Below are 19212 nucleotides of genomic sequence, written 5' to 3' on the forward strand. Positions count from 1 at the left end.
AATTATTTAACATGTCTTTACATAGAATTAAACATTTATTTATGCATTGTTGATAATGATCCAGTGTTACTGTCATGGAGATAATTGTTACTGTAAATCAGTGGTTCCCAGACTTTTACTGTCTTGCACCCTTAGGGAAGCCAAAAAGCTTAGTTTCTTAGTAGCATTTTTATCATCTGGTATCAATACTGGGGCAACAACAAAAAGCCAATCTGAAATATATTGAAATAACATCAGATGTGAAAATGAACTACATTTTCTTGCATTTTCTCATTAGTTTCTGGTATTCAAATGAAGATAGTTTGACTTGTCAGAAAAGCACAGGTGGAACTTATAACATTAACAATGGCTCAATTCAAGCAATTACTGCAAAGCAGTTTATTTATTTACCCTTTGCTAAGCCCTGCCCCTCCTTAATTACTGTTGCTGAACTTGTCAGCTTTTCTTTCTCACACTGCACATACACAGTTTACAATAACAATGGCAGAGGGTCATTTTTGAATAAAATGCCCTTCACACAGAAGTCAACACAAACAAGCATCTCATTATTGTCAGCTGAAACAACAACTCTAGCTAGCAGATTTTATAAGCTGTAGCTAGCTAGCTAGCTAATTAACCTTGATTCCATGAGTCGTGTGAAAAAAGTCCCCATCTCCAGCTTATCTTCTAATGTTTCCACCAGACTAATTTAAACAACAATCCTTTAAAAAGTGCGGTGGCTGTGTACGCAATACAGCTAAGGCTAAAACTGAAGCTAAAACTATAAGTTACAGGCAAAGAGTCAGAATTCTCACCCATTGACAGACAATGGAAATGAGGAGCAACATTGTTGTTTTGCAAGGTAGAGTTAGCCATGGTACCATTGCACAGATGTTAATGTTATTCCAGACTCTGATCTTTGCTACCTCTGAGTGGATGTTCCAGTCGTAAACTGGGATTTTTGTAACCCCACATAACAATGTGGCTTGGAAGGTAGAAAGTAACTCCAGACTACAACTGCTAGGTAGCCGTGAATGCTAACATTTGCAGTTTACAGTAGAGCTGGAGGACATACTATTTAATCAATTTCTTACAATCTGACGTGTTTTAGCTTTTACGGAGGTTTAAAAAAGACAGTACTCCAGATTCTTTATAAACTGAGTACTGCTAGTGTAGCCTACCATGCACACTGCTTCAGCATGTGGAGAAATACAAGGTTTGACAGCTTTGCTCAGGGAGGGGGTTTAACCAATGTCTAATTAATGTTGTCATTAGTTACACCTGTGTTGGGCAGGTCAAATTATCTGCTGTGAAAAAAATCTTTTCAGCTTTTATGGTTGCACTCTACAGTTTACCCCTGGGCAATGTTCACCCCTGCAATACCTCCACACCCCTCCAGAGGACCCCAACACCGAGTTTGGGAACCACTGCTGTAAATTAACCAGTGCAACATGGGTATTATCATATCTCCATTCATCACTTGTTTGAACAAGCTATCCATGTCCAGTATTTACTGGTGTGTCCTGTCTGGAAGTTGGCACAGCTTATGTAAGAATATTTGCAGTTTTTTAAAGCAGTTATAAACAGATTAATTCTGGATATTCTGTATTTGTTTCACCGTGTGAGCGATATGTTTAATTGGTGTCATGTAAAATTGAGCACTAAAATCTTCAAATCCCATCAATGCGATATATGTTTCTAAGCAAAATCTGGCAGCACTAATTTAATGCTCTCTAAAACATGGTTGATCATGAATAGGAATAAGCTCTAAAAAGAAAAAAAAAGAAAAATGTCCTTAAAATACACAGTGTGCAAGCCTTGACAGGATATCACGTTCTGCATTTGTGTTTTGTTATTGTGAATTTGTACTTGATTTTGCTTTTCCACCGACAATCATGAGCTAGCGTAGATATATGATGTTTATAACATACAGAGGGTTTTTTTAATTGTGCATTTCCATTGGTGGGTATAATGACCCTTTTGTGTCTTCCTTTTGAAAATATCTTGGATGTCATTCTCATTTGATGCTATCACTTACAGTGATTCAAATTGTGTGTTGTATTTTGTTAAAGTAAATGTTATGTTTTGTGTTGAAATAAAGACTTTTCCATAATTTGTTTCCTCACGCACCAACCATGAACTAGAGGTTTTTCCCAGTTATCTTCAGATAACTCGTTTCCCTAGATACTCTATGCATCTATTCATTTTCAATAATCCATCAACAGGAAACCCTGAGGTTATGTATACAAAGTTAGAAAACACATTGAGAGTCTGTATGGCTCTGGCCAAGATGGCTGTGTTTGATATGAATCAGTTGTAACTGAATGGGTGGATTAGCCATCATTTCCCCATATTCTCTCCGGCTGGTAAGAGCTTTGTGAATGGATGCTCACTCTAGTATCTACAACAGGGACACAGAATAAACTTGTCACAAGCATGTGACTGTCTTTTCCATTATTAATGTATGTAGCACTGTTTAGCTAAGGCAGCGGATACAAACCTTATGACAAAAAATGTTTATTGTGAGTATTATTTCAAATATAAAACACTACCTACCATTCTTGGAAAAAATACAAGTTAGGTTAGTATTTACATCATATCACCACTAGGGAGCAATACTGGACTGGCCAGCTCCAGATCACATACTGCATGTTTTCATGTGAATCGATACATTTTACTGTGCAGTTTATAGACTGGTCATCTTTACAGCCATGAAACACAAATTTCACACATTATGGCCTTTGTCAAATTTTAAAACAGAGAGCTGTAGCGACAGCATGTCTCAGCTGGACTTGACAGCAGCAATCTAACCTTCCATCTGCCAGTGATGGGAGAGGTGTTCAGATCGTTTACTAAAGTAAAATCCAGCATACTAAAGTGTAAAATACTCCTTCACAAGTGAAATTCCTGCATTTAAAATCTTACTTGAAAAAAAGTACATAAGTAGTATCTGCAAAAGGTTATTTTTAGTGAAGCATGCATGTGTAATAATTTCAATCTAGTAGTTTGTTGAGGTGGACCAATACTGTTAAGTAGTTTAATGTATAACAATAGATTATATTTTAATAATAAATCACTCATATTGTCTATCGATTTGTCTATGTATTTGTGAATTAGCAAGGTAACTATAATTATACCTTTCAGAAATATAGTGGTTTAAAAAGAACAATAGTTGTCTTTGAAATGTAGTTGAATAAAAATATAGGAGCAGAGAATGTAAATACTCAAGTAAAGCATAAATACCTAAAATTTACAGTACTTGAATAGGTGTACTTAATAACACTCCTTCACTGCCCACACATTGTGATGTACTGTAGTTGTCCTAAGATAAATAGAAAGACCCTACTCTATTAAGGTTGTAAGATTTAAACCCTGAATGTGAACTTTCCTTGTCTTTGCCATCTTGCTGTAATATACAGTATATTACTGATTAAAGTGCAGTAACAAGAAAGAGTTTAATAATGACAGTAAAAGTAATGGACTGTTGACCGTTTACTGGGAAGCATATTCACAAGAGCATAACAAGAACATGCAATACATACAGAGGTTTATGTCTTTGTATTAACAGTGTCTTGTCTCAGAGTTTTACAATAGTAAACCTGCATTATTTACTATAAAAGAAAGCCAGATTAATTTTATTTAATATCTTTAACCGTCAGATGAAAACATGAAAACTATTATATAATTGGAGTTGTTGTGTATTTGGGTGTCTGACTCAGCAGCTGGTAGTCATTCCAGTGACAATGGACAGGAAAGAGTTTGTGGCGAAGCTGGGATTCAGTAGGAGCTGCTCCAACATCTCTCTGCCTTTCTCTCTTGTGGTCACTGAGCACATGGCACTTTTCCACAGGCGCACCAGCGAGCCCCCTGGTAGATGAAATGATCATGATCATTCTTAAAAGCTCACTAATTCAATAAAAAACACTAAGTTATGATATTTGTGTATGTGTGTGTGCTCGTCCTACCAAGCAGGCTATTGATGTTTTTCATCCAGGTGAAGATATACAGTGTGTGGTTCTCCTCCTGACTCAGATCAGCTATGTTAGGTGCACTGTCGCCCTCCTACACATACAAATAGAACAGGAAGGACAAAAATTAGATGCATATAGAGTTTGTAAAAGATTTAGAAATGAATGGATGGATTAAGTTGTAAGAACGCACCTGTAAAATTCGACCTGGCAGTGGGGTGAGGAACATCACAGATTTTTCCAAACTGGACTGGAAGTGTGCCGCTGATACATACTCCGCTGAGTTCAGCCAGCTGTTAGCAAATGACACCTCTGAAGAGGAGTAGTGGCTCTGCCTGAGGGACAGGAGAGGACAAGAAGGAGACCAAGATGAGAGAGGATGAAGAAGCAGTTTAACATTTTGGAAAATGTGCTTACTGACTTTTTGCTGAGAGCTAGATGAGAGGTTTCATAACATTTTCATATCTGTATGTTAAATAAGAAGCTACAGCCAGGAGACAGTTAGCTTAGCTCACACTGGTGGCAGGGGAATAGCTAGCCTGGCTCTGTTGTTGTTCTCACTGTGAGGTTGCCAAGCAACCAACAGAGACTGTGGTGAGTGAAACAGCCAAGAAATAGTTCAGCACACAACCCCCCTGTAAAAACACAACCTCTTGTTTTTGTTTTTGTACAGATTAAATTTACGGGATATAATGTGTTAATTCATGAGCTTTAGAGGTTCTTGGATACAGGTTTTGCTACCTTTAGATGACACCAGTGTGCACCATGTTTCTGGCCTTTATGCTAAGCTATGTTAACTGGCTGCTGGTTGCAAGATTGTGTTCAAACAGAACACGAAGATCCCCAGGGTGGTGTGAATTGAAGACCCCTTGACTTGACAAAATAAACGTCTTTTTGGGGGCTTTATTAATATAGTGTTTGTCTGCTTTATAAATGTATAGAGACAGAATAAAAGGAGAGAGGCTGGAAGAATATGACAGAAAGACCTGGTCACAGGTTACCTGGTGTTGCATGCTGCAGATGCTTGACTTGAAGCCATTTGGGCCGCCCAGTAGAGACCAAGGAGAGAGTCTTTCTTCTCATTGTCAGGCAGAGGAGAGTCAGTTGAAGCCTTGAGACCCTTTAAACACACACAGAAGATTAAGGAAATAGATTAAAATAGAAGCAGCATAAACTGAGATATCCTTACTTTTATTCCCTCCCTGCCTATTAGATGCTAACATTTTCTTTTAAATCCAAAGTTGAGAAAACAGGGTTTAAAGCATGGATGTATTAAGAACACACAAGTCCTGATTTCCATTACAGTCAAAAGCAGAGATGGTAGTTACTGCTACTCAGCTAAGCTATTTACCATGCTACTCTACCTAGCTAGGCAAGCAATTTCTTTTGACTGAATTTAGCTGCTGTCTTATGAATGTGTATCAATAAACTCAATCACCAAAACTGATATATTTCCTTTACAGACATCAGCTCCGTGGGAAAAGTAAGTAAATTAGCTTCAGTCAAGGCTAGCTGTCGGCTAGCTGGGGCTGAATTCTGCTCCCGTACTTTAGCACTGTAGTTGACTATGTGGTTTCTTTTAAGCAGTGTTTTGTTTTGAATGCACATATTACATGTTGTTTTCTTGGGAATTCTATATTTCTATGGCATAAAAAAATAATGTGGCAAAATAGTCATATTCTGGTCGTAACTAGAGTTTGACAAAAAAATTTAGTCACTACATTTGGCTTTGTAGGGCAGAATAGATTTTCTGTTAAAAGACAACAAATATACAGCTGTTTGACAGGTGCAGGAGCTCTCCATGATTAGACTGATTATGATGTGTTAAATCAGGGCCTCTTTAAAAACTGTGGTATTTTATTTTCATGATGTGTGTGTATTCAAAAAGATAAATGCATGAAAGAGTGTCACACTAGTGGACACTGCTATAGTAATGTCTGTGTATGTGTGTATTTCATATACCTGGAAAAAGGCATCCCACTTAGACATAACATCAGGGTAGCGAGTTGCACAGTCAGCATAGGTGGTGCAATAGTCCTCTACACCTGCAGGCACTTGCATCTGGACCTAATAATATAACAATTATTGTTATAATCATCCTCAGCATAATTAAAACCATAACTATTCATATTTGCATGAGAACATAAAAAATGAGCAGCCAAAACTACTCCATGTGGACCGCTTTTATGATGTCCAGTGGCACAAGTACCTGAACTTCTGGTCCCATGAAGCCTTGCTGTGCAGCAGACAGGAAGGGAATTGCAGAGGCAAAATAGTTCACACCTGGACAGACATAAAGAAGTATTTTGCGTTTTCTCTCTTTCTTTTTGTGTATTTGTGTGCTTATGTGTGTATATGTGTTGGTCATACTTACATCCCCACCAACTCTGAGTAGAAATACATGTAGTATCTCCTGTTTGATGGCCGCAGGTTGTAGTACCGGTTGGGTCAGCCAGACGGCCTGCAGAAACAATTTACATTGTGCCATCAATTTGTGTCTAGATTCTATGGTAGCTGGTGTTATGATGTTATGTTCATTCATTTTGGGGGCTACAATGAATAGACAGGGGCTGGGAGTGACGGTTTTAAATCTACAACTATAACTTTGGAAAAGTAGAAGAACTATGAAGTCTTTTTTCTTTCTTAGCTTTTTGTTGGGAAATATAGTTTGTTTTTTTTAAAAAGAAAGAAAATAATTTCCATCTCACCTGAGGTAAACATCCATCCAAGCTGCAGTGGCAGTCCCCATAGAGGACTCTCTGAAGCGCCTGTCCCCATGGATCCCATGAATGGGTCTGTAGCAGCTATCATCAGCCGGTAAAGACTCATACGGTTAAGGAAGTGCCAGGGATCAGGAGTCAGAATGCCATTCTGGAAGGGCAGGTCTGTCACTTGGCCGGCTGTTTGTGCCCACAGGATAGGTATGCCATTTTCCAGGATTACAGCAGAGCTGCTGAGTGACACAGCACATGCGAGGAGGAGGCCGAGGACCGTCGGACGCAGCATGACTGAGGAGCTGGGACTGCAGAGAGGGATGGAATCAAGAGCATACACTCTGGACTGAGAGTTGTCACAAAGAGACACAGCTTATGTATCCTCAGATGTTCTGAGCCACACAAGCAAAACAAACACACAAACTCCCATGACTCCATGTGGCATGTCGTTCAGTGGACCCTCACCAACAGACAGATAAGAAAATTTGCGTGCATAGAGCGCAATGCCATGCAAATATTTGAAAACGGTCATATCCACACAAGCATGCAAGAAGAATCAATGAGAACTCAACACAGTGAAGCTGAATGAAGATAACTTCACTTTTTACTCAAGAAGTGGACTTATTTTTAATGGAGATTTGTCAAATTCAACACCATCAACAAACAAGTTAATTCAACTGTCTATCAATACCACACTTTGGTTTAAAATTTGAGTTATTGGAGGAAAGGTATGAGTCAACTCAAGTGAAGTTGGTTTCTAAAGCATATTTAAACACAACTCAAGCTGACCAAGTGCTGTATAAAGGAAATTAAGATAAATAAAAGTAAGTAATACAATTGTATAAAAAAAGTAAAAACACAAGGAAAACATACTGAATATACTACATATAGAAATATAATAAATGTACTAAAAAAAATAGAAGCAACAAGGAGTAAATACAGAATTATGAACATGACAGATAAAAAGGTTAGTGAGAAAAAAAGGCCACTGAATAAAAATGTGTCTTTTTGTGTGTGACTTCACATATGGGTTGAGGTGGTTTAGCTTACTTGTGAGAAAACTTCTCAACTCAGATGGATCAAATATAAGCACTTCAGTTTTGTTGCTGTTTAACTGAAGGAAAATGTTTGAAATCCAGCCCTTAATGTCATTGAAACAGTCGATCAGAGGTTGAAGGGAATCCCTAGATTTTGGTGAGAGGTACAGCTGTGAATCATTAGCATAGAAGTGACAGAAGATGTTAAACTTTCTAATGCCTGAGAACCAGGCTCTAATTCTATTCACAATTGTTAGGGAAATTTCTTATCATCTGTGGTGAAGAAAGAGCGCTGGAGTCCAGGATGTCTTAGGGTGAGGATGTTTATTGATGCATTATCAAGGAGAAAAGAGGAATCATCAATACAGTCTCCTGTGCATGATGTCACCTGAAATCTGGACCAGGAACCCCTGATGATCGTCTTTATACATTTAGAGAGATTACTATAGATAGCTTACAACCTATAATTGGTCAATGCTAAAATAAGAGGAAAAGAGGGATGTGTGAATACACTATTGGTTCATTAACCATAAACAAGTAAACATGACTATATACGCCCAAATGCTTATTCTTAGAACACCCAGACACTTGTTACTGACCATCTAAGGTCTGCTGTTATCAGCCCTGGCACCAGCAGTATCAGCAGCAAACCACAGCTGCATCTGGAGGAGCCGCCTGTGCGTTTCAAGGCCTGTAAGATTTAATGCAGTGCCGCCAGAATAGCTTCAATGCTCATTGACATCAATTCTAGTCTCTGAACTCTACTGGGGAAATGAACACCATTCTTCCAAAAGATGTTCATTCATTTTGTGTTTTGATGATGGTGGTGGAGAGTGCTGTCTAACATCCTGTCTAAAATCTCCCATGGTTGTTCAGCTGGGTTGAGATTTGGAGACTGTGAAGGCCATAGTATATGATTCACATCATTTCCATCCTCATCAAACTATTCAGTGACCCCTCGTGCATTATGGATCGAGGCATTGTTATCCTGGAAGAGACCACATCAGAACAGAAATGTTTCATCATAGGATAAAGATGATGACTCAGAACAACTTTGTATTGATTTGCAGTGACTCCTCCCTCTAACGGGACACGTGGACCCAAACCATGGCAGCAAACTGCCTCTCACAGCATGACAGAGCCAACAGATCCCCTCACTGTAAGGGTCAAGCATTGAGGCCTGTACCGTTCTCTTGGTGTACACCTCACATGCACTCACCCGTGTGTTGAGAACATTGTTCTCAATCTGACCATATCACTTTTGGTTTTTGCATCTGGTACTACTGAAATCTCAAATGTATATTGATCTTTCGTATTGGGGGGTCAATGCCCTGCACCCCTACTCTAATATCATGGCAGTCTGATCATGTCCTGCATTGACATTCGCAGTCTCCTGATGAAGAGTTGCTCCTCTGTTTTCCTTTACATTTTGCACTAATGCACGAGCATCATGGTTTTTCCCATAGATCTAAATGCATATGTCACTTTGGTCACTGTTCCTGTTTAAACATGAGCCAGTTCAGCAGTCTTATGACAAGCTATTGCCCAACAATGAACCTCTTTCAAAGTCACTTAGATCTTTTCCTCTTGCTATTTGAGACAAAATCAGAATCCACTGGGCCTGATCAGCATTTTTATACATGCCACAGAGCATGACTGGATGTTAACTGCTTAACTGTACCTGCAGTGCACCAAGCATCTGCATTTGTTATCTTTCTCCACTCACTTATTCAGGTTTTTCCTTTAATTCCTCATCCCTCTCTGTATAGTGTACATTATATTCTTTTGAACCGATTAGGTCATTTGAACCTATAGACCACAGAGCACACACTCTTCATAAACTTTTCTGCAGACTGATAACAGAATAAGAGCTACTATCCATCCTGAACAGAGGTCAAGCTAAATCTCAAAACATCAGGCTGTTAAGAAATCACCATGTGGTGTTTGTCTACTCAGAGTTTTAGGCCCCAAGAGTTCAACAGATAACACAGGTCCTGAACCTAATTTTGGACCTAAAAACCCAGGAGAGGGTGAGTACAACTAACAAATGTTCCATCTGACTTATCACATGCTGAGGTTACAAAGCAAAAGGTCAACTGATTTGAGACATGTAAGCTGATATGCTGCAGTGCCCTTGTGGGCTGGCTGGTGTTGTTTCTGCATGATGCTTGACATACAGCATATCTTATTTCATCAGTTTTGGTCTGTAAACTAACACTGACTAGAAGGAGATGGGATTGGAGTTCCAAGAACTGTGTTCTGTGTGGTTAACCAGTCTGAACTTGATGTGCAAACACTATGTCCTACACATGACCACACCTCCAATAAAGTACACTATATAGTTGTGTGGGTTTGAGACTGTATACATTGCTGCTACTGTAGATCCTTTACTTAAGTAAAAGTAGCAACATGGTAATTGAAAAATATTAAATTATTAAAAGAAAAGAATGACAGCCTTTTATGGTGGTAAATGATCAACTATAGCCTACATTGTATTATTGGGTTTTTATTAATGATGAAATGACGTTTACTACTCTCTGATAAATTAAGACCAAGATGTCCGATGACTAAAATCCTTCATCTGATTAAAATATATAACTAAAAACAAACAACATCTAAAAAGAGTATCATAAAAGTGTGGCTTAAAACTGAATAAAAAAGTCAATTTTGAACACAACCACAATGCTGACACAAGCTCAAAGGGAACATAATGCTGTTGACAGGCAACTGAATAAAATGGGCCATTAATTCGTTTACAATAATGGATTTCTTGTGAAAACAGCTGGCAACATTTGGCTTAATGTAAATCCACAACTCAACAAAATATATGGGTCTAGTCATTTTTAGACATTTTACTGCAGTAAAATTACATATTATAGGTAGCTATACCTTGTATAATAGATATACTAAATTACAGTACAAGTTCATCAGAACTACTTAAGAGTGCAAGAGTACTGTCTGTTTAACACATAGATTATTTAAAACATGTTATATGTCTTGATTCCATCGTTTTTCCCTCAGTGGCCTTTCCACATTGAAGGAGTGCAAACAGTATTGTAACATTAAATACTAAAGCTCTTATTGTAACCCATTTTCTTCATAGTTTCTTCTGCTTTTTAGACATATCTGTCACTGGTCATGGTATTGTGAGAAAGCCTGATGCACTTCCCTCAGGCGTGGATTACTAACATTAGATTTACAACAGGGCATTAACAGCAGGGCACTGGAGGATGCTCATGGACCAGCATCAGGCCACTGGGATTAAGTAAGAGGTAAAGAGGTATTTTTTAACTATGTGAAGGATTTAGCTGCTATTTGGACATAAAATTATCTAAATTAAACCTTTGTATTTATATTTAATAATAATGAATAAACATATGAATATACAACAAGACCATTTCGAAAGAACACGAAATTAGCCCTGTCTCTTATATTATTAATGTTATTTGTAGTAGTAGTAGTATTGACCATAATGATACAAAATATCAACTGCATAAAGAGTTAGATTCATTTTTATTTCTATCAGTGTTCAAACCTGTAGGAATATACATGATTAGTTGTCTTATTATAATGTTTGTTTTAAGTTTTGACTTTTGGTGCTTCATGTGATTCTTCCCATGACATAAAATTTCTTCCAATGACTTCGCCTTTACTGCTCCGCTCATCATGTGACGGGGGAGTGGCAGAAAATCAGGAAACGAACCGCCGCTGCGAGTCACGAGAAAAGAGGTAAAACACAAAACTTTTACACTAAGCTGAACATTTAGGAAGGACTAACAGTGTGGACACGTTAGCGTGTTAAACCCGAGCTTGTGCTGTGATGTTTCATGTGTAGGAACGAAGAAAGTGTTTTTTTTCTCCGTAAAACTAGAGAGAAAAACCTTCAAATTATGCTGCGACTTTATGATTGTTACTTGATGACTGTTGTGCTTTTGAGTCAGCGGTGGTGTAAAGTTCAGATAAAGTAGCTTTAACCCCGGTGAACAGCTGTGGCTCATAGACATGAATGGTCATTTCTGCAGTCCTCCTCTTCTCATTTAAACTCCTATGATTTCCGCATTTTTTTTCCTCCTCACTGCCAGTTCGGCTGCTGTAGTAAACGGACAAACACCCGCAGGCAGACAGGGAGGTGCAACAAGTCTAAATAAAGCAGAAAGCGTGAATAAATGTAGAATTTTGTTTAAGTAAAATGTTAAAAATTCAACGCTCCTGTAGTACTGACAGGACTGGTTAGCCGCAGACTGAGAGTCTCTTGGGAGCAGATGGTTCTTTGCATACTGGCCATGGTTTCAAACCTGTGTCTTGAATCAACAGCACAGGAAGTCTGCATGAGTGACTCATGGTAAACACTGACCCAACCCTGTTGCACCTTATGCTTTATATAATAATAAATGACAGCAAATGAACCATTAGAAAATGAAAGTCACAAATTGTAATTAAAATTTGGAAACTTCATGTTCAGCCTGTTCCACCATCTGTTATAAATGATCCCTGTTGTAGAGGCTGCTGTCACCTGGCTTCTGGTTGACATTTCATGGTTTACCTCTCACTGCAAGGGCAACAGTGCTGCACTATATGGACAAAAGTATGTGGACACCATCGGGTACTTTCAGTCAGTAGCTCTTAAGCTTTTTCACATAAAGGACCCCTAAACTGACACAAATTAGACCATGGACCCCCATCGGATAGGATCTTTCGTCTTTCGTTTTATTACAGAAAGTGTTTGAAACACATGACCAAAATAGTCATTTTGTCATTGTGTTACTTTTTGTCAACATGGGGCCGTTTCTACTGCAATTATAGAGAAAATAAATGATTCCCCTTTTTGCCGTGGACCCCCAAAAGCCCCCTCAAGCACCCTTGCCCCCACTTTGAGAACCACTGCTTTAGGTCAACATGGGGCTGTTTCTGTTATTTCAAATGAATTTCCTTGTCACCCAAAGTTGTCTTGGACCTTACTGATAGACCTGGCAGAAAATCCATCCAGGTTCCAAACTCTGTGGAAAGCCTTGCCGGGAGAGTCGAGGCTCTTACAGCAGCATATTAATGGCCCTGGTTTTGAGAATGAAATGTAGATTGCAGACATGTCAGTCCTGGGATTAAAATCTGAGCCGCAGATGAGTGGTTGTGAGTGTTACACACTACATAACTGGATCAGCAGGTGATATTTTAATGTGTAGCTGCTTTATTGCCTCTGTTTATTTTTTTTAGCATAGCTGCTAAAATGCTCATGGAATCACTGTTTTATGCAAATTGTCTATATATAAGTAATGCACCAGAAAGAAACTATTCAAATTAACTCGCTAAATAGATTTATCCTAACTGCCCTAAGGTGTTTTCACAAGTGAATCATCAGCTCACTGAAATAACTGCAGTAACTATGGTAACAACATCCCAGTGTGACCCATGAATAAATGAAATGACAGACTGTGCTGTTTTGTGTCCTCACAGCTCTTCATCATGGCCTACCAGGCTGGGACTCAAGAGGAGCCCAGTGCTTTAGTTCACAACATCAGCACCAACATCCAGAAGCTCACACTGCTGAGTAATACTCTACACACACACACATAGAGAAGATGTCATAATTTTCAGCTGCAACATTGAAATTGCACCCACTTAACTGACTCCAGTATGTGAATGATGGTAGACACGTGGCGATACTTCAGTAGGCCTACAGATAAACAAATGTCTGCACTCTCTCTTCCTCACCAGTCTCTGAGCTGCAGAGGGCAGTGTATCTGCTGGGAACAGAGCAGGACACCAGCCAGCTACGACAGACGCTGTGAGTAACACAGGCTGGGTTTTGGTATTCTGATAAATAGTACAAATAAAGGAGATTTTTCAACCATGTCTGCCTCATAGCATTCATGTGATTAATCGTTAAAAATAATAATATTCCTGAGGCGGATGCAGCCTGATTTAATGCTGCTTAACATTCCATTGTAAGAAGAGTCCCATGATACTTGACTGTGCTCTACCCCGCACCCCCCACCCTACCCCACCCCTCTCCAAAAACCCTCTGTCTTACAGTAAAGCCTGACCAGACTGCCTGTGTTTAAACAGAATGAAAAGATTATGCCTGACATCATTTTTCTTTGGTCACCAGGCAACAGAAACAGCAGCAAGGCAACCAGCTAGCCAAGGAGACTGACCGGCTGATCAAGGCATTCAGTGCACTTCCTGTTGGCCCTGATCAGGTACTGAACTCTATAATGACTTCTTCTTTAACTGCTGTTTGAAGTCATCATTTCGCTGCTTGTTCCTAGTGGAACATGAACTTTTGTAACTCTGGCTTCTCTTTCTCTTAGCGGCAGAGAAAGATACAGAAAGATCGACTGTTGAATGACTTCTCTGCCGCCCTAAACAGCTTCCAAAAGACCCAGCGGCAGGCAGCCGACAAAGAGAGAGAGTTTGTGGCCAGAGTCAGAGCCAGCTCCAGGGTGTCGGTGAGTTATCTGCTGAGCCTGCAAGGTCACAAAGACCAGTGAGATAGACAGTGGTTAGTGAGTGACCAATAATCTATATACCAGTGAGTAATCATCAACCCCCTTTTTTTTTTTTTTTTTAAATTTCGATTTATGCTTTGTTTGTCAAAAGTGGATTTTTTTTTCTGGCCACTCTACGACATAGCCCAATTAAGACACTGTGGCTTTACATGATGAAGCAGATTTAGGGAATTAGCAAACGTTCAGTCAAGCAGAGCATGCAGGACATCCCACTAAAACTGGTTAAAACTGATGTCCACAAAATTGCATTGAAAAATAATAAGGGTGCCAGAGCCTTTAGTGTCTTTTGTCAGATAATACAAACATTACAAAATAAAGGTTTATGCACAGTATTAGTTGGAATGTAAGACCTTAGCAAAGAAGTGTTATAAAGATGTACTGTAGATGCAATGGAAATTCATATAGCCTAGTTCATGCTGGCTAAATTTTTTTTTCCACTGTCTGTCTAATAATAAATGTATGTAGATCTGAATTACATTTGTAAACTGGTCTGTTCTGAAGTGTCCTGCTTTATGACACATTGTTCAAGTGATGAAACATATACTCACACTGGTTTTCCTTGGCTTTTAAAAGTAATCTCTGTCTGTCACTCCATAGCAGTATAGTAGTAGTATACAGCCATTCATTTAGTGGCAGTAATTGGGAGCAGGGGATGCTGAGAAAGAGCAGCTCAGAGTGTGAAGTGAACTTTGAGCTTGCTCTTGTGACCAGTGTCACAGTTCTTGTGCACACTGCACAGCACTACATATCAGTGTCTGAATATATGCCAGCAGATAAGAAAAAAGAAACTGCATTACATGAGAGATTTCTGACTGTTATTTTCTAGAGGAGTGCGCTGATCAGAATGTCCTGCTCTCTCTGCTCTTATATGTATTGTAATTGTCATTAGTGACATTTATTATGTGTTTCCCCATTTGTGTTGTTTCCTAATGATGGCTTGTTGTGCTCTCTGGAACTACCGCATGTCTGCCTCCACATGTCTCTAAATTATACTGAACATACAATTCTTTGGATTTTGTTGTAGAATTAGTACAGTCACACACAGTGAATACATATTAGTGTCATCTATTCAGAAATTTGCTTGTAATTTTCACACAATATCTACCGTTTGTTTTTGATGTAGAAATAAATCAGAACAGTATGACATACTTTATAGAAGAGGCTTTTGAGCTTGATATTAGTTTCTCATAATGTCCTCAATTACAGTAAATCTCCGCCAAAACAGATGCCAGTAGTCTGGATTAATTTAAGTTGCTTATTCATATTTATTTGAACTGAAGTGAAGGTTCACCAGAAGCTCTCATATGACTGTGCCTTTTAATGGTGACTGTTTTAGACGCCTATTCCCTTGGGGGAGAATGCTTGTTTGGCAACTCTTTTCCCTCACCAATTACCTAAGTGCACAGAAAAGCATTTGTATGTGCTGTGTTCACACTGATAAGCACAAACAGTTCCTTCCTGGTATAAATGGCTGATGAGGAACATGCTGCTCTATGTCACCATGCATACATTTTTGACAACAAACTGTTCTGCAGACACTGAATCAAATTATATTTAATGAAGCATTATGGTCATGGGCATTATAACATCCCTATAACAGTCTGTCCCTTCTAAATCATTGCTGTACCAATAATCATAGTAAATAATGTCTTCTGCTGGATATTTTCAATATTAAATACAAGTATGTTTATCAATCCTCTGAATTTCCTTGAACAGGGAGGCCAGCCTGAAGACAGCTTTGGAAATGTGCCTCCATTCCCAGGGTCAGTCTACTGTGTCTGATTATTTTCATCCTTTCTGTTACAATTATTCCAGTAATTATTATTTTAATTATTCTTACTGCATCGACATTTGTTCCTGCAGTGACTCCCAGGTGCAGGCCCAGGCCGAGGCCATCACTGAAGATGACCTGAGGCTGATTCAGGAGAGAGAGTCGGCCATCAGGCAGCTGGAGGTACAAATAAGAATCAAATGCCTACAATAGCACTACTGCACAGCTCCGAGTCACAGACATGAGTGACACCTCAAAGTGCCCCCCTCACATGAACCATCTCTCTATACGTCTCTCTGATTTAGTCTGACATCACAGATATCAATGACATCTTCAAGGATCTGGGGATGATGGTGCATGAGCAGGGAGACATGATAGGTGAGCATCTGTCATTTACACAGTTTATACATTACCTGTCTGTTCTTCCTTTTATCTAACTATTTGCAATGAGAAATATTCCTACTAATATCTACTGGGCTGATTTTAAATAGTTCATTTATGGAATCTGAAAAATATATTTCTGGTGTTTGTTTGTAAATGTATGTTTTCATGTCCCACCCTGGACACAATATCTCAAAAAAACCAAAACAAAATTAGCATTACATGTTGGACTGTGTGTTTGCATCTACTGGGTTTATGATGTGATTCCATTGTACATGTAGCACAGTTCTGCATAAATGTGTATATAATGAAGAAAATGATTTTTTCAAAAGGAGGTTTATTATTTCAAGGCTCTGAAAATTTTGAAAAACAGGTGCTCCCCTGTTTTGCCCACCTGCTGCATGTAAAACTATGTGCGTTTCCTGTGTGCTCTGCAGACAGTATAGAAGCCAATGTGGAGACTGCAGACGTGAATGTCCAGAACGCCACCCAGCAGCTCGCCCGTGCTGCAGACTACCAGGTAAAACATAGAGGACAGAGAAGATAATTAACAGAATAGAGTAAAGACATAAAGACAGATACAAAAAGAAGGCATTGAAGGAAAATGGATAAGGAGAAGAGGAGTGGAGAGGCATTTAAATGTGTCAATGTTAGAGAAGTTAGTTTGTAACTGGTAGCTCAAGGAAGAGGTCTGAGCAAGACTGGTTCCTCGAGGGATCTCTGAGGTTACAGCATGTGAGCATATGTGATTCTCCACCACCTGCACGTGGACACCCTTGTGTAACCAAGTTATTATTCACTTTCACAGGCATAAGGTTGAAAATAAAAGAAAAAGTTGTGCTTTTCTTCCCCCAGAGGAGCTCCCGGAAGAAGATATGCATCCTGATGATAGTGTTGGCTGTAGCTGCTGTTATAATAGGACTTATCATCTGGGGAGCTGTCAGCAAATGAGGGCGTTTTCCTCTCCTCTTCACTCATCAGCCTGGACAAAGGATGAAGTACTGTCCTTCCTCTCCTCTGCCTGCTCCTTTCCTTGCCCCCCCACACCCTGCGTCATGAGGGGAGTCATTGAGACTGTCTATCCTTCTTTGGTTTGATTATATACGTTTTTTTTAGTCCTCGTTGACAGGAATGCCCACTGCTCCTTCATGGTGAAACAAAGCTAGTGCTGGTAGTTTCATTGTTATAATCAGCTTTAAATGTAATTTGTAATTGTAACACAAATAATTATTTGTGTCTGATTTAGCCATGATTTTCATCCACACCTGCTTGTCAGTTGAAGGAGCATACACAGGCAAAGTATTTCTGTGTTCAGTGGCAGTCATTGTTGCTGAGTAACTGTCCCTATTGCCCTGACATTGTTGAGAGAATCTCCATTGAGTTCAATGTTAGATAATATACAATAAAGGCAATGAAGAGGCAGGTGTCTGTAGGAAGAGATTAACCTTCAGATCTGTTTCTTAATATTTCTGCAGCTGCTTTCCTCTTGTCTGGTTACATATGAAAAGACCACGTGCTAAAAGTTTCCCCACAGTTAAACTATGAAGTGCCCTATATTAATTGATTGTGAATAAACAAAAGCCACCCTTGTAGCCATGGTAAAATGTTGCCAATTTGCATTCAGTTTATTCTAATGTGGTGCGCAAGCCTTTTTTAATCTATCATCTCCTGTATTTTAAGTTATCATTAATTAAAATTAATAGTTAATTTCTGTTCAAATTCATGTTATATTGCTAATGCTAAATGAGGAAGTACTGTACATACTCATGCTAAAACTTGTGGTTAGGACTTTAAAATACACTCCACTATCGGCCAATCATCAGCCAGTCCCCAAATAATAAGGGGAAGAGTTGTTCCTTAAAGTAGGTGGTGTGTTTTCTTTGTCTAGAGAAATTGTTTTTAACTACATATCTCAGAGTGATTGCTTTTACATCAAGGATAATCCTTTTTAATAAATCAAATTACATTACCATTGTCAAACCACAGGTGATTAGACACAAAGAATGTACAGCAGCCAGTTCTGGCAAGGATTGAGTAATAACTTTGGTTGTGGTTTATAGTTCGTTTTAACTTACTTAGATTTTCTTTATTTAAAACCCCTGCACACCACACATGTGTCCCTAGGTGGCCATAGCTATGGCAACCAGTCGTAGTCTTGAGAAGTTTAGTCAGCCGCAGTACGTGGAAACACCTCTGTGGGTTGATCATTTGTGTTCATGACTTTTACCTTGCTCAAAGTATTGACAGTCATTTTTTTCTGTGACTGACAAATTGCTTATCACATGTATGAAGAAACCAAAACTGGTACAAATTACATAAAGGTAAATACAAAGTAGAGGAAGTAAAAGCAAAAACTACAACTGCTGCAACTGTTTGACCTAGATGTAAAATTATGATCACATGTATGCTTTCATTATTGAGATTTAGCTGCCTATGTGCTGAATAAATTACCTGAATGTACAGATCCTGATGTAAAATTATATGATTTTTTACATGATTACATTATTCTTCAATAAAAAAAAAAAAATCCAATAGTTGATTCATATTTATTTTAATAATTTGACTGCCATTTGACATTGCTGCCTCTTTGAGTTTAGGCTATTTTACATTGTTCTTCTGGTACTAGCGTAATTGTTACTGCGAAAACAGACTGTTTCTGCAATAGTTTTCCATTCAGAGTTAAATAAATAAATGACAGGTTGCTGGGTGACACTCAGTAGGCATGTTGCTTTACATATCATTTGGTTATTAATTATTTAGACATATGTGACTGAAAATGTGTTTACCCAGAGTTTCAGCTCAATAGGGTTACTTTTAAAACAAGGTCTGTTTGTAATGCAAGGACCTGTTCCTGTT

At 38.7% G+C, this 19212-nt stretch overlaps 2 protein-coding genes across 2 annotated transcripts; one reads left to right on the forward strand and one right to left on the reverse strand.

Moving 5' to 3' along the window:
- Positions 1-3458: 3458 nt before the first annotated feature.
- On the reverse strand, positions 3459-7013 carry LOC130187840 (protein LEG1 homolog). Its single transcript, XM_056405764.1, has 8 exons — positions 6656-7013; positions 6322-6408; positions 6157-6230; positions 5910-6014; positions 4949-5067; positions 4141-4282; positions 3945-4041; positions 3459-3846 (listed from the first exon to the last, which is right to left on the reverse strand). The coding sequence occupies exons 1-8, from the start codon at positions 6951-6953 to the stop codon at positions 3695-3697; spliced, it is 1074 nt and encodes a 357-aa protein (XP_056261739.1). The 5' UTR covers positions 6954-7013; the 3' UTR covers positions 3459-3694.
- Positions 7014-11318: 4305 nt separating this feature from the next.
- On the forward strand, positions 11319-18888 carry stx7l (syntaxin 7-like). Its single transcript, XM_056363519.1, has 10 exons — positions 11319-11427; positions 13150-13243; positions 13411-13480; positions 13805-13895; positions 14007-14144; positions 15921-15967; positions 16068-16158; positions 16281-16353; positions 16794-16876; positions 17212-18888. Exons 2-10 carry the CDS (start codon positions 13159-13161, stop codon positions 17305-17307), a joined length of 774 nt encoding a protein of 257 aa, XP_056219494.1. The 5' UTR covers positions 11319-11427; positions 13150-13158; the 3' UTR covers positions 17308-18888.
- The last annotated feature ends 324 nt before the right edge of the window (positions 18889-19212 follow it).

The sequence above is a fragment of the Seriola aureovittata genome, chromosome 19 (genome assembly GCF_021018895.1).
Source record: "Seriola aureovittata isolate HTS-2021-v1 ecotype China chromosome 19, ASM2101889v1, whole genome shotgun sequence".
Taxonomy (NCBI): Eukaryota; Metazoa; Chordata; class Actinopteri; order Carangiformes; family Carangidae; genus Seriola; species Seriola aureovittata.

Excerpts from the sequence above, each read along its gene's own strand:
- LOC130187840 (XM_056405764.1), bottom strand. The coding sequence starts at position 6,953 with ATGCTGCGTCCGACGGTCCTCGGCCTCCTCCTCGCATGTGCTGTGTCA. Across the intron at positions 6,409-6,655 it reads TGGATGGATGTTTACCTCAG|GCCGTCTGGCTGACCCAACC; the intron begins GTGAGATGGAAA and ends TTGTTTCTGCAG. Across the intron at positions 3,847-3,944 it reads AAACATCAATAGCCTGCTTG|GGGGCTCGCTGGTGCGCCTG; the intron begins GTAGGACGAGCA and ends TTCATCTACCAG.
- stx7l (XM_056363519.1), top strand. The coding sequence starts at position 13,159 with ATGGCCTACCAGGCTGGGACTCAAGAGGAGCCCAGTGCTTTAGTTCAC. Across the intron at positions 13,896-14,006 it reads TTCCTGTTGGCCCTGATCAG|CGGCAGAGAAAGATACAGAA; the intron begins GTACTGAACTCT and ends TCTTTCTCTTAG. Across the intron at positions 16,877-17,211 it reads CCCGTGCTGCAGACTACCAG|AGGAGCTCCCGGAAGAAGAT; the intron begins GTAAAACATAGA and ends TTCTTCCCCCAG.